A 15,750-nucleotide genomic window follows, 5' to 3' on the forward strand; every position below is an offset into this window, starting at 1 on the left:
CTCAGTGTGAAGTCATTGTGTGAAACAGTTTTCCTATACATAGTAAAAGTTAACTTGACCTTTAACCTTTCACATCAAAAAGCAATCATATAATATAATAGAGTTTTGGCATTATTATTTACAGTCAGTGTTTGAATTCAAAATTGACTCTTTACAAGGATGTAAATGAAAGATCATCTTCATTTGATTTGAAACACATTTCAAATTCATCATAGGAAACTTCATCTAAATTGGCCTAGCATACTATATGGACTTTTCTAAGGGTTGCCTCTAAGGGTTCAAAATTTAGGCACTTATTAATAAGAATCGATGAAGTCGTGAAAGGAAAAAACACTTGTAAAGATGCAGTTTAATTCTTTTTTGTCTTTCAGGTGTCTACTTCTACATTTATATTGAAAGATGTTATTCATGTGTGTCTTTTGTTCACTATTTACAACAAAAGACACATGTACGATGGCCAACAGATAAGGAGCTCCAAAACTGCAACTGTTCACATAAGGGTGTAAAAGAAAAAAAACCCAAAAATTATTAAGATTGTTAAACAAATAATATTTATTCACATCTTCAAACTTTCACAAAATACCTTAGTAATGTCATTCATTTACACATACAATATCCATCTTTGATGTGCTACGTTGGAAATCATTCAGGGTCTTTCCTAAAACCACACTGAAATAGAATTCATATTTGATTTCTCAATTACTGAACTCAGTATTCTAATATAATTGTATCATGTTGTAACATGTTCAATGTCTCTATTCTTTGGAGGATTCCATTGAGCGAACAACATTCTCTAACCCTGCTTGGTACTCTTCTGGGCTTAACGTGTAATTGTTTGCTGGTGCTTCTCCGTTCAGGTCCCAAAATTTTTTCGTCTCTATATCATTGACAACTGTGTTAATAGCTGAATCAATATACCGCACCTCCTGTTAAAGAGAAAACTTTCCATTTCACATATTAATTAGAACAGTACTTACCTTGGGTCATGACTATGATGATTGAAGGGACAGAAAATTTGACAGTTGTAAACACATTTCCATCAATACATGGACTGTTTGACTGTAAATGTTAACCAAATTTTGAACATTATTTTACAATTTCATCAATTAAACTGGTACTATCTATTTACTGCAGATGTAATGTTTCAAGGATCACACTGACACCATTAACCAGTTTTGAAGTTGCAGTGTTGATCAGTATTTAAGTTAATTGACGACATCCTGTTTTGAGATCAAACACTAGCTCTGTGTGTGAGTTAATTGGGGAAGCACTAGTTCTAGTCTCTCAATACGATACCGATGCTCCCTCCCCATTTTCTAAGTATAAATGATTGATGTATTGATTGTATTGATTTTTTTAGAATGAAAGACCATATTAAGGTAATATAAAAAAAAACAGTTTCTTGGCTTATGAAACACTTATCGATGTATATGAAATTTGTACATTGAATATCTGACATTTGTTAATAGATATCAAAAGTCAATAAAGCACATTGCTTCAAATATTATGTGTGTGTTGGGATTAAAAGATTTTATAGAACCTTAGGCTCAGATGCGCTGAAAAAATGCTAATCTTTTAACTAAGATGAGGTGTACTTTTTATTAAAGTATGTGATCATATATTATAGTCTGAATATATGCTCAGGTTATGAATTTAAGAAATTTCAGTTGCATGAAAAGATCTGAATTCTAAAGCAAGAACAATTTGTAAGTACTTATCATGCACTGGCACAGATCATTGATTAACTACTGGTAATGTTTAACAGTGCACGAAAACATACATGAATAGCAACTGTCATAATTAAGTTACATGTTCAAATTTTCCAAACCCCATCTAGACTACCTCATCATCCAGTGCAGTTGCATGTACACTTTCACTGGTGTTATCACTATCATGTCGTGTATAATGTCTATTCTTCTACATACAAAAGCATTTCAGTGGGTGTACTTAAACAATGAACAAAAACTTACAGAAAGAGGAAATGTTTACCTTACAAAGTACCACCTTGTGAGTAGAGAATCTTGTGAATAATTGCTATGGGGATGTAATTTTCAATCCGTTGCTATGGGGATGTAATTTTCAATCCGTTGCTATGGGGTGGGGATGTAATTTTCAATCCAAGATTTGTTAACAACTACCTAAATTCTAAATTTAATATGAAACTTTTCTTTAATGGCACATTTCTTACCTGATTAAATTGTGTGCGCTTTCAAATCCCATAACTGGCATATAAAACTATTGCTAAAAGTATTTAAATGCTGGTATTTATCTTAATCACAGTTTAGATACTTTTGACACACATTTTGATGTCGGGATTGAATATTACAGTTTGAATATATAATAACACCAGGGCTGCATAGCGATCAAAACATGCCGATGGTTTATTCGTAAGAATAAACATAAGCACTAGTTCTTGGATGTTGATAATCATGTATTTAGTTATTGTGTTTACCACATTCTAAGGATCTTGATTGAATACCCTGTGGGATCTGTCCAGGAAAATAACCGCAATCTAAGACCTCAAGAGTGTTGGTTCTCCAGTATATCTATTTCTCATAGTTTGAATAAATGATACACTAGTTGGTTGCCTGTCAACTGATTAACATGGCATGATTGACAAATACTTATCAACTTCAATTATAATATCACAATCAGTACCCGATGATAGTTATCAGACAAATATACTTGATATTTTTAAGACCTAAGATCAGAGATTTCATCTTTATATGACCCAGGACAAATACTATTGCAATGAATAAGATCCTAGAAAATAATTTTAACATCTATTTGAGAATTAAATGTTTAGAAAACGACTTACCTCGCCAGAACGAACCCAAAGTTTTCTGCTCAAAACAGTCTTGCTGCCACTTTTCGAAAGAGCCCTGTTTATTCTGAACTGCCTTTCCCGCTGGATATTGCTTGGAAGTCTTTGGACACTTTCGTTCAGAACTCCTGGGCCGTAAAAGTTTCTCTTTGTGCAGTCATCTCTGTACACACCTAAAAACCAAAGCAATACTGATGCTAAAAACTATTAATTCAAAACTAAAAGAACTGCTCAGAAACAACAAAATGCCAGTGACAAGGACATAAACATTCAGGTCCCCCACTGTAGAAGCTCAAGTCACAGACAAGACCATATGATGGATATTGTTGTTTTCAGAACAGCTATCAGTATATAATATTTAATGTGGATATAGACATTTGTAAATGTCTTTCATTGTCTAAATAAGTTTCATGTTATGTTTGTATATGTATGAACATTTCCAAATTGTAAGCTGTTGTTATTTATTGAAGTCCAATATAGAGAATCATTCATTAAATGTCAGCTCAATATCAAGTGATGTCTTACTAAAAATATCTAATATCCCATGCTTTCTGAAAATGACATGCATTGCATACAACGTATTTCTGTACATATATTTGGACACAATTCGGGTAGTAATTTCCAAATAAGTAAGACAATTTGATGTTGTCTAAATCTATTCCACTTTTAGAAACAACCATCATGAATGATCACATACCCTACAGATGAGAGACAAAGTGGTTAGAAAGCAATAAGATACTTTAAATTAACAAGAGGCCCATAGGTCTTAAAAGTCATCTGACTACAAAGACCTACATATTAAAGAGACCACAAATGCCTAAAATAAATTGCTCCACTCCACTACAGCTTACATAGAAGACATTGCTGGTTCATCAAGACATTTTCTTTTGCAAACTTGAAATCATATTCTTTACACCACACATATTGCTTGTTGAAAAAAAACAAGCTACAGGCTTAATATCAAGACCCATGGCCTTTAGCGTTATTGAGAAGAAGTTGCTTAAGCATTCCATCACATTTGACCCCGTGATCTTGTAATTTTGTCCAATATCAGCACCCTAGGCTTTTTGGTTTTTGAAAAGAAGTAATTTAAAGATCTTGACGTATTTGATGCCTGTGACCTTGAAAGCCAGTCAAGGTCATTCATATTAACAAACTTGGTAGCCCTACATCCTAGCATACTACCTAGCCCATATCAGCAACCTGGGCTTTTTGGTAATTGAGAAAAAGTCATTTGAAGATTTTAACATACCATATTAGACCCTTGTTATCTTTCAAGCAGATCAAGGTCATTCATAATTAGTAGGGATTGAATCATTTTTTTGAGTTTAAGAATTGAATCCCAACTGTCCATGACTTTTTAGTCAAAATCTGGTCAAAATACATTCAAATATTTAGATAGTATTTTGAAGCAAAATCTTGCCTAACTACCCCTTCTGGGACCCCACCCCTAAGTCCCTTGGGGTCAAACCAACTTTCTATATTTAATAAATATTCTCCATCCCCAATAATGTTTCAGACCAAATTTGGTTGAAATCCATTCCTGCATTAAGAAAGGGTAGCATTTTGGAGCAAATTATTGTCTTCCTTTCCCATTTGAGACTTTATTCAAGTGTAAAGAAAGCATACCATTTTGAGACAAAATATTGTCTAATTTCCCCTTAGGGGATCCCATCCCAAAGTCTGTGGAGGTCAAATCAATTTTCTGAATTAAGAAATGATTTCCCACTCTCAATGATTTGGTTGAAATCTATTTAAGTCTTTAAAAGGAGTAGCATTTTGAAGCAAAATATTGTCTAATTTACCTGTTTGGAACCCCAGCCCCCAAAACCCTCGGGTTCAACTGAACTTTCTGAATTAAGAAATGAGTTCCCACTCTCAATGATGTTTCAGATCACACTTGAATTCGAATAAACATTCTCAATTTAAGAAATTATTACCCCCACCCATCGATGCATTGGACCAAATTTGTTTGAAATCCCAATGATATGAAGGAAGGGTATGGTTTTAAAGAAAAAAATTTCACACGGCTAATGACACACAACAAAGCATGATGGCTATAGGTCATCTTGACTCTTCGGGTATAAATTGTTGGTGATGATCTGAGTCATCTCAATGATATTGTTAATATGCTACTCTCTTTGAAATTGTTTTAAATGATCTACTGAATTTATCACAAATATTCAGAAAATTGCAATTTGCAAAGTCACACAAAAAAGCTAATATTGAAAAAAGATATCTTTATTGTTATGATCAATAACTGTTAATCACTTAAGATTACACAAATACTTTATTTCCCAAACTCACCTTTGCAGACATATTTGTTAATACATTTTTTGTGAACGTTGAGCTAAAAATTGACCAAATTCGCAAATGAGCTAGCTATCAGACATAGGCTCTGAAAAACTCACATATCGGCAACTGATAGCTTCATATTAGCTGGCATTATGCTTATAAGTCACGTGACTATACCTGAAAAGTGACTTAGTCATGTGTGTTGTATTTACTGGAGTACAGACCAGTATATTGATGAAAGAAATGAACATGAACACCCCACAATTGGCAAAGACGTATTGTGCAGTGTTTAACATTGTGCTTTGTGATGTGTTTATACTAATCATATAGTAGTCATCCAAGCAGTCATGAATTTGACCGTTTTCCTACTATTTATTTTGTAATGTAATAAAATAGATATTTCACATGTTAATATCTGCTATTGTGAACATCTTATCACCTTCCAACACAAATAGAAAATCGGGAATTGACAGTCTTATCTGTTGATTTTGAAAGGAATATATGTCAAGCAGGCTTGTTTGTATGATTATACCATATATATACATAATTCGACAGAAGTGTATATGTAAATAAAAGTAAGTTAACAACAGATTAACAAGGATGTCATCAAGAGATTTGTACAAATAATCACAAGAGATTTGAATTTGCGATTGGCTTTTCTTGCATATTAAAGCAAAAATAAACACCAAGCAAAATATCAGTAATTTACAGTAACTAAAGCTTCTGTGATTAATCTTTTTTCCTTTTTTTTTCCTTTCTAAAAACACGAAAGAAATCTGACCCTTAACCTTGGTCTTTGGTTTCCTAAGAGTTCTGATACTAAAACGGCCTTGTTTACAGGAGAGCTTGTCAGACTACAAAACTTGACTTTGTTTACATGACAGGTCAGACTCAAACCTTTACCATCATTGTTAAGAGCAGTAACACTCTAAACCTTGAATTTTCTTTAAAAGAGAGGCGTTGGTTTTCAAGAGGGGTCAAACCCTAACAGAATACTTTTGCTTCCAAGAAACCTCAGACCATTTACATCCAGGACTAATGTTTTTCATACAAGACTCAATAAGATTTTAAAAACCAGCTATATCTCTGTGTAACCACATTCATCAAAATAATGAAAAATGGTGCTCTTGACTCCCTAGAAAAAAATCCCAAAACAATTATTGAAACTTGACCTCTGCTAAATTGTTGATATGAAATTAACCCCTAATTAACTATGGAAGTTCGAAACCAAATTTTACCAATATCACTTCAAATACATCTTCCAATTAGGAAGGATTTTAAACCTCTATTTTCCATATTAGACCCATCACTTCTGCAATAGGCCTGCTCACTCTCATTCAGGTGGTCTTCACTTAGAAGTTGAAGGATGCACTGATAATGGAGGAACCAGGAGATAGGTGACAGAAAACATTATACTGCATCGCATGAAAATTGATGGGCTGATACTCAAGATTAGGAGTTAAAAACTTACCAAGCTGAGGATAGTACATGAATTTACTATATATTTTTCGTATTCTGCGAGGAGGAGTTCCAACAGCCACAATAAAGTTCTTTGTCTTCTGTACAAGACTACTTTCCTTGGATTTCACAACCAAAGATGCAATGCGTGCTACAATTGAAAAATAAAAGGTTACTAAATTCATGCACAATATAAAATTTAAGAGAGTAGATGAATCATGGCGCCCAGATTTTCTTTGTTCTCGGTTCTATTTTAGCACTCCTCTTTCATGAGTATTCTTTCCGCCTTAAAGATGTTACTTAAAATGACTGTTGTGATATTGCATGAATCATGAATCACTTGCAATTATTTTCAATAAATAACAAGTATTGATTATCACATATTTATCAAAATAATTCAAAATTGGTTGACTTTCTTATTAGTACACTTAATATATAAATACAAATCTATATATATTGTGTATTTAAAAAAAAATATTATTTTGTTGGTCTTAATCAATATTTCTCATCAATTTACAATGGAAAAAAATATATAATTCAATTGTTAAAATTTTATAAATTTAGTAATTTTGTTTTCACTCAATATAAAGTCAGTTACAAAAACAATCTAATCTGCATTAACACCTAGAAATATGCAGCTAACCCAATATGATTTCATCCTTGTGAGTGTGAATATATACTTACAGACTGCACTGGTACTCATCTTCAGCTCTGTTATCTGAAAAGTCAACATAAATCATGTTTATTAACAGAGTTTTATGCATACATACTAATTCAGCTGCTAAAAATTAGTTTATAGTGATTTTTGGGACTTAGATATCAGAGTCCCAGACTTGAGCTTTTCAGTGGGGCACACCAAAAATTTAAGAGCTAAATATATCTCGATGCGATGGAATTTCACAGAATTTTGGAAAAAGTGCATGTGGTCTCCACTTTCCTACAAAACAAAATAGTAGAAAATACTGAGTTAATGTGAAATAGAACCAACAGCATTTCAAAATGCCAACTAGTATATGACCTTTCAGGGCTCTCACACCCCATTTTGGGACTGGGGCCCGAGGCCCTTAGAATTGGGGAAAAATAGCAGTGTTTTCCTTAGAATTGGGAAAACTTGGGGTCTAAATTGGGAAAAAAGATACTGCATTGGGAATGGGGCCGAATATCGGCCCAAAATCTGGCAGATCGAAAGCCCTGCCTTTAGATGGAAGCTCAAAGATCGAAACAAATGCATAGTCAGATGGTCATGAGTGATGTACAGAATCTTGCCACAGGTTTTGACACCCAGTAAATGTTTAAACCTTATGCAATATTCCCTCTTTTATCTTTTTTCTTGGTAATGGACCAAACTCTCTAGATTGATATTCTTGCTAGGTAATGTCTTTAAAATGAAATGATGCCGATATTTACAACATGAACACTCCAGCTAAGCCTCTTATTTCATTGTGTTTTTTCGTACACTAACTTGTAGTGGGCTCTACTTTACATCAGACTCAGAGTCAAGAGATTTGATTAAAGCTTAATTTGCTCTTAATCTTATTGTCAGATATTACGGTGTCTCTGTGTTCCAATACCTGCATGTTTAATCACCAAAACCAAAGATTTCTAAATGGCAAAATCACAAATAGGGGGAAATGCTAATAATATGTGAAATTAAATGATCATTTTACTCAATGAGATGAGAGAATGGTTTGAAGATTCAATGTTGTAACAGCCTCTCAATTCATGTTCCCTCATCGGATTCCTAAGACGAAGTATCCAGCCATTTCACGAGAAATTGTGAGTAGATTTTCAAGTATAAACACTTTTTAATGTTCATTACAAACTTCTTTATCAAACAGACTAGTATAGCCGACGAGTGTTCGAGAAATAAATGTGTTTCTTACCCGATGCGAGTCCCACCTTGGTGACCTTGAGTGTGTTCTCACCTAGACGCTTGAAACCTGTCAAACATACAGGTGACACAGACTTGAGCACAGGCGCACGAGAATCTCTAAAGGACAATTTCAAAAATATTATTTACATGTATATCAAGCAAAGCGGCGAAAACATTGTCAGATATGTCATTTTCCTGCAATTGCAAAGAACAAATTTATGGTTTACTTGACGTATAGAAGCGTGAATTGTCCTTTTTATTTATCTTCGGATGCATGCATATATCAAGTGCCTGTGATGGGAGGGGGTAGAGTTTAGAATTATTTCCCTTTAACTTGTATGGCTTATACAATCTGAATTTAAGCAGTCGTTGAATATAGAAAAAAAATATGGTTGATTTTCTATAGGAATAGAAAGTATTGTATTTTGAAATGCCTTTACTACTGGAATCAAAGAAGGCCAATGAATATTGTCGATTTTTTAAAATTCTTACACACTATACATGCATTAGTCCATAATCTTGTTACTGTTTTAGTGCCAAATGCGAAGATAGTCAGGATTTTCAGAAAAAAGTACAGGGTTCATATTGTTTTATTATAACATGAGCGAAGCGACGAAGATCGTCTCGATAAATGGGTGCGAAGTGAGTAAAACTATCAGAAAAAAAGAGAAAAAATGAATGAAAGAAAGAAGGAAAACGTTTTAGATTTAATACATTACAAATATCTATAGTCACATCATTCATGAATCGCATCAAACTCTTTCTGACCCCAGCTGACTCATGATGTATTTACATGTACTTTTTAACAACATTTAAATTGTTCCCGGTTCAATTTCCGTCACATTTTATTATTAACTGTACACTGTCATATTTGCCTCATATTGTTATTTCATAACTGTTCTACCAATTTTGTTACTTCTGGAAAATGAAGACAATATCGCAAAATTGTGAACAGACTTCGAGTCGTAAATAAAGATATTGATTATATTCTAATCTGTAGCCATGATCGGTTTTACAATTTGGTTTCATATCTAAAATAAATACAGAGAAAATACTGAAAACATTATATTCCATTCAGCATATGAAATGTTCTGTATAATCATGGACGTATAATTCAGAATCTGTATTATACGTCCCTGGTTTAATCTAACGAATCTGCTGGGCCAGGGTAACAATCCGGAATTCTCTTGTGCCTGTCTGTTGACGAGTTCGTTTTATTAGACAACTATTTGAACATCCTGTAAAGTCTCGCGCGGAAATCTAAACATAACATTCGACACTTATGGACGATCCGAAATGCCGTTGATGAAAAGATAAATGTTGACAGCTTCCTTTGCTACAGAGAAATGTGTAAGTTGTGTGATAATGCAATGGACTCACCCAGTTCTTAGCCAGAGACTGTAATGTCAGATAAAGGTCCCTGTCTTTATCAGTGACAGTTCGACCGTAGTCTGAATTATTTTGACATTGTATGAACTTTTAATTGTATACCGATTTGGAATCGATAGAACGTCAAAGTATTTCGGAATTTACCGACCCGTATAACTGAAATCCCTGCAGATAGGACTTAAACTGATAGGAGAGACATCTATGACCAGCACAGTGTTATACGTCTATGCTGATACTAACTAAGAGTAAGAGGCGACTGAACTTGCAATCTTTGTTTTCCCTTGTTTCTAAAGACATTTCGTCTTCCTGACATATCCACTGACACTACCTCACTTTTGGCCTTTATTTGAACATTCGCCAGTGGAAGGAAGGCTTTGAGTTTTGTCTCCTTGCCTAGACGACATACTATGACCAGAGTCTTTAAAAATGGTATTAGTATTACTTCTTCCAACTTATCAGTTTTGGTAGTGTAACAACTGGTTTGTCAGCGTAATGTGACCAAGAGGGTGTCCTGTTGGAAGCCTTTAGTAGTATACTTTAGACTCAGTGATGTAGAAGTGTAATGTTAGCTATACTTATCATAAGAGGCTAGGCTAAAGTGGACATCACAGCCTCCCAAAAGAACACATGCATGCAACTCCTACATTGGGACGCCATCTTTCAATGGACCTAGTTACTGATAGAACGTTAAGCAATATAAATCAAACTAAAATGCTTATCATACTTCTAAACATATAAGAAGTCTAAGTCTACCTGATTTCATTGGAGGATGTCACATGGCACTTATCATTGCATATGTAAGCTTGTACATTGTATATGCCACCCAGCATGTACAGTAGGTCTAAAGCCTTTATCCATGTACCTGGTATTTGATGAGTGACAATTACACATACTGCTTTGAGTAATAAAGCATATAATTCTTTTAATATAAACTTTATTTTTATTCCATAACAACATGCGAATAATACATAGCAAAGTATACATAGGAATTAGAATTGGAAACATGTTAAATAACTTGTATAAATCCTTTTCCATAATTCTTTTAAAGTAACATCATGATAAAACTTTTTTTCCTTACAGATTTCTTTATCATATATAACTAATATATTAATTTATGAACAATGACAGTTGGTTTTCAATGAAATATGCACAGAAGGAGATTAATCAATAATTACGAAAAAGAAATCTGTATCTATTGATCAACAGTCTGGATATGTAAATGTTTGTGTCATATATCTGATAAAGCATCGGCATAAAACACTGGCAGCTGTAAACAGAAATGGCTTCCTACCCACATCAGTTTGTGTTTCTCTGGAAGCTGAGAAATGCACTGGTCTGTGTTAACACTTATGTGACGGGTCTTCCGTACATTGAATCAGTGAGGTAACCATGTCACCAGCTTCTCCAAGGAGACACTGCCTCAAAATAACCCTGGCTGTACATCTTCACAGGGCAAGAAATCCAACAAACCAACAAACTGACTATATAATTCTCGCTTTGCCAAAATCAAAATTTCAGATGCACTTGAAAATCTAGAGCAACTCCAGGACAGGGAGGAATCCAGAGACAGGGTCACATTTAAAAATGAGGCTGTGAAGACTGTCAGGAAAATCTTACAGCTTAAACAGCAGAAAGACAGGCTGCTACAACAGGAAAATGAACTTGATACACAGGTCCAAATGATAAGATGAAATATTATATATATCTGGGCAGTGTAATATTTTGTTTGTTTGATATTTTTATATGAAAAAAGTAAAGAAAAGAAGATGATTGAAAAAAAAGATAAGGTTTCCTGATCATTGTTTGTCAGTTGTCATGCTTTAATGTTTTGTTGTAAACATGATAACTTAAGTAAATATCAAATGATTTTGATGACACTTGGTATGCAGGCTCATATCGATAAGATCTTGATGGAATTTGACAGTGGAACAATTTGATGGTAATATACAGAGTGGCGGTTCTTTAAGGCATTGTTCCCACTGGACTTTGTTAACACAATATCTTCAGTGAACCACTTTTTTGATGAGACTTAATATGCAGCCTTATATTATTGAAATCTCAAATGAGCTAATTTAATTGATTCAATAGAAATTTGCAGAGTTCTGGCTCTTGGCAGGTTAATTACCATAGACCTTGTGAACACAATAAATTGAGTTAATATAAACAGATTTTAACGAAACTTAGAAGCCTTATGATAATAAGATCTGACCCGTTGCAATTTGATTGTCATTGGTCTTTGTGAACACAATAATTTGAGTAGATATGAACAGATTTTGATGAAACATATGTAACCCCGGTAAAATACTAGCCGCAATATACCACTCGGCTAGAGAGAACTTCTCTTTAGCTCGATTGGTTGAGCGTCAGACTAGTAAGCCAGGGGTCCCGGGTTCGATTCCTAGCGGAGGCATCATCAGCTTGCCATATATATCAGCAAGATTTTATATGAATTATGCAATGGAACCATTTCAATTGTAATTTGCAGAGTTATGGCCCTTCCCATTTTGATTTTAGTTGAGATCAGTCATGTAACCATTGAGGCCCATGGGTCTCTTGTTATTTAGAGAATTTTAATATTTAAGAATGTGTGTTTCCTGAGGAATAAATTTGCAAAATATGTACATAAAACCATATAAACAATTATCACAAATTATCACTTGTGTGTCTTGTCTTAAGTTACAGCTGTAAATATTGTAAGGAGTATATATAATATCATAATTCATTTCATCTTGATAATGTCACGTGATTGTCTTCAATAATGAAAATCATTTATATACAATACGTAAATCTGTTATAGAGAAATTAATTTGAGAGTTTTGGTTTATTTTTAAGAAACACAGGTTTTAATATGATTATTAGAATCTTATAGTTGTGTCAATGTGATAGGCAAGTGACAAATCAAATTATAGAATTTTTCTAATAAATTCAAGATATTTAATCAAGGTGAGGTATTATAACAAATTGTGTGACGGGTTGCCATAAATAAATTCCACTTTTTATCAAATTATTGATGATCCTTTACACATACTCTGCCCTTGTTTTTAGTATTTTGTTGTAGCAGTATTTTTATGTCCTTGCTACTTCATGGAAAGGGCTTTAGGAAATGAAATTTCCTTATGTTTTCATTACTTACATTACTTTTATTGGATATTTTTTCTTCTTTTTGTAATGAAAATTAGATAGAAGAAGCTGAGTTAAGAAAGCATCAGTGTCAGAAAAGAAGAAACAGTAAAAAGTATCAGGAGGCATTGTCCAAACAAAACAGTCTTCAGCAACTGCTGGACTGCTACAGACTAACAGGTGAGTCTATCAGTTATTGAAAAATAGGATATGTTTGCATACGATTATATAAATCTAATAGAAATTGTTATCATTTCATAGTGAATACAACACTAGTTTGTAAAAATTAGTAATTTGAATTTTGATGTTGTGAAAATTTTGATTTGTAAAACTTTTGGGATTTGAATTTTAATATTATTGAAATGAGAGATTTGAATTTTGATGTAAAATTAGGAAAATCTGGATTTTGGTATTGTTAAATTTTGGATTTGAATTTTGATAATTGTATTTTGTTACAGGTGTATCCTTGCATTCTCAGGAGAAGAAATCCTTTGTCCTGTGTTTTGATAATAATCTCAGATCCAAATTTTACGAATCTTACTATGTAGAATTACTGAAGCGTGATAACGATACTTTAGAACTAAAACACCACAGTTTACCAAAGTTTCTGCCGGTGACCAGTTTGGCTGAAAAGTATCTGAAGGATGACCTTCCAAAATTTGTAACAAAGGTCAGCGATTATCTGTATGCTTACGTCACAAGACGAGAGGAAGTTGTTCATGTACAGGTAAAAAAAATCATGAAGTTAATAATACTATATAAATTGTGCACAGCCTCCACCAATCTAGCTTGCTGCACTACCAAACCCATCAAATGCCACCACTAAATGTGACATGTTTCCAATCATCACAAGGCTACAGCCACCTCTCTTTCAGTCAATTTAGAAATCCCTACTGTACTATTGCCCCCTCAAGCGCTACCACTAGATTGGCACAAATCCAATCACCACAAGGCTACAACCACCACTAATCCAGCCAACACAGCCATCCTTACTGCATTCCCCCACTCCCCTCCTAAAACACAACCACTTAATTTGGCACATATCCAATCACCATAAAACTAAGGTCACCACTAAATGTAGAACCTATGGAATCAACAAAAATTACATTTATTGTCGCCACTTATGACATCTCTTCAATCTTGTGTCAATTGAAATTGTGTTGTAGTCATAGTTTGGCTAGTTTACATGTATCTGTATTGCTTCTCTTCATGTGGTTCTCTGCCTTAGGGTTGGATCCAAGAAAAGAACAAACTACAGGTGACAATGACTGATGCTGTGGACTTTGTACAGTTATCCTTAGGAGAACTAACGTCTCATTTGTCCATCAAGGTGACCTTGACCTATCAGGATCTACTTGATGTCAGGCCAACACGAGTAACCTTCCATACCTTCATAGGTAAAACATTTATAATCTTAAGTAATGGGGCTGTAATATGTCAGTTTGTAGAAGATAGGATTGGGTGTAGGGATTCTTAACCAGGTTAGTGTTTCCTGTCTGTCATGGCTGTATACAAGGCAATTAGTCCAGTAAACAAACAAATCGTCTTATTGTCATGAATTGACTAATGCCCTATCAGTTCTTACAAGATAATCCTAGGCTTCCACATACTGCAAAAGCTTGTGAGTACGACATATTTGTGAATATCTTCAGTTTCTAGATGTCTTTCAATTGGTCAGACACAAGGATCTACTGTTGATTAGGAAAAGACCAGTATACCCAAAAAATACTTCTTTATTATGTAATTTGCCTTACATGATTATTTCTCTCATAAAGGCGTAATATAAAATTTCGCCATGTGTTATTAAAATTGAGTCCCTAGAAATTATATCCTGATTTTAAATTAATGTCTTTCCTTATCTCAATATATTATACTTAGTGTATTTTAAGTTGTCAATGAAAGATACATACAACCTGTTATTGACATTCAATTTCTGTTTCTTACAGATGATGGGATGGATTTGCCAGAATGTCTTAAGCTAGATAAGGTCTTGAAGTGGAAGCAGCACTTAAAAATGTTCCCTCTTTCGCAGGCCATGAAACCCATCATTGAGGCATTCAAGTTTGTTGAGCTTGATAATGAGGAGAGGGAGGAAGAAAACAGCTCCTGATAATGAAATCAGAAATCAGTCAGTGTTTTGGTTAAACTGACACTTGTGAAGTAACAAACAATAGTCAGAATTCAAAGTTTCAAGACTATACATCATTATAACAGATATTGTGATAGTCAGAATTCAGAGATCAGTGATGGATGTTGTAAATGTGCTATATCAATATTAGTTGAACTATATAATGATAAAGGATATGGCAAATTAATTCTGCTTGCCTTCTCAAATACCACTTAATCTTGTTTATGGATTGTTTTGCTGATGGAACTGTTAGAAGATGCTGTAAAACCAGTATAAAATATTGTTTTGTAGTGCAATACAAAAATGAAATGCATTAAAAGTAAAAAAAAAAACAAACAAAAAAACAGAGTCATTTGACAGATAAATAGAAAATGAGTTAATGATGAATTGTATTAATTGTTGTATGATATGTCAAAAGATTTTACTGTTGGTAAATCAGTCATAGAAAACAGACATTAGTCAAACAAAAACATAATGAAGCATGTCTTGATATGGCATTTGTGATGTAATAAATGACATCGACCAAAGCAAAAAATTGTTATTGTATATTTGCCTGTAAAACTCTTGCCACTCATAATGACCTTTAGTAGTACCATGAGAAGAGGGATCATTGCTTACATTGACATTCCCTCGTATGATGCTGCCATCCTGTCAATTTAGATA

The 15,750-nt window shown here is 33.7% G+C and overlaps 2 protein-coding genes across 2 annotated transcripts; one reads left to right on the forward strand and one right to left on the reverse strand.

Annotated features, from left to right (window-relative positions):
* Window positions 1-525: 525 nt before the first annotated feature.
* Window positions 526-8,512, reverse strand: LOC132544810 (cytochrome b-c1 complex subunit 7-like). Its single transcript, XM_060208458.1, has 5 exons — window positions 8,461-8,512; window positions 7,262-7,295; window positions 6,591-6,728; window positions 2,819-2,997; window positions 526-926 (listed from the first exon to the last, which is right to left on the reverse strand). The coding sequence occupies exons 2-5, from the start codon at window positions 7,278-7,280 to the stop codon at window positions 756-758; spliced, it is 507 nt and encodes a 168-aa protein (XP_060064441.1). The 5' UTR covers window positions 7,281-7,295; window positions 8,461-8,512; the 3' UTR covers window positions 526-755.
* Window positions 8,513-9,753: 1,241 nt separating this feature from the next.
* LOC132544830 (centromere protein O-like) lies at window positions 9,754-15,573 on the forward strand. The gene is given in 7 exon segments (XM_060208478.1): window positions 9,754-9,800; window positions 11,358-11,512; window positions 13,019-13,139; window positions 13,418-13,686; window positions 14,188-14,356; window positions 14,906-14,941; window positions 14,944-15,573. Coding segments are annotated over 7 exon segments (822 nt in total). The 5' UTR covers window positions 9,754-9,796; the 3' UTR covers window positions 15,012-15,573.
* The last annotated feature ends 177 nt before the right edge of the window (window positions 15,574-15,750 follow it).

The sequence above is a fragment of the Ylistrum balloti genome, unplaced genomic scaffold, assembly GCF_031769215.1.
Source record: "Ylistrum balloti isolate Yb309-2 unplaced genomic scaffold, AGI_CSIRO_Ybal_v1 Utg369810, whole genome shotgun sequence".
NCBI lineage: Eukaryota > Metazoa > Mollusca > Bivalvia > Pectinida > Pectinidae > Ylistrum > Ylistrum balloti.

Coding starts and splice junctions, on each gene's coding strand:
- LOC132544810 (XM_060208458.1), bottom strand. Junction 2,998..6,590: donor CATGTACTATCCTCAGCTTG/GTAAGTTTTTAA, acceptor TTTGGTTTTTAG/GTGTGTACAGAGATGACTGC. Junction 927..2,818: donor TTTGGGTTCGTTCTGGCGAG/GTAAGTCGTTTT, acceptor TCTCTTTAACAG/GAGGTGCGGTATATTGATTC.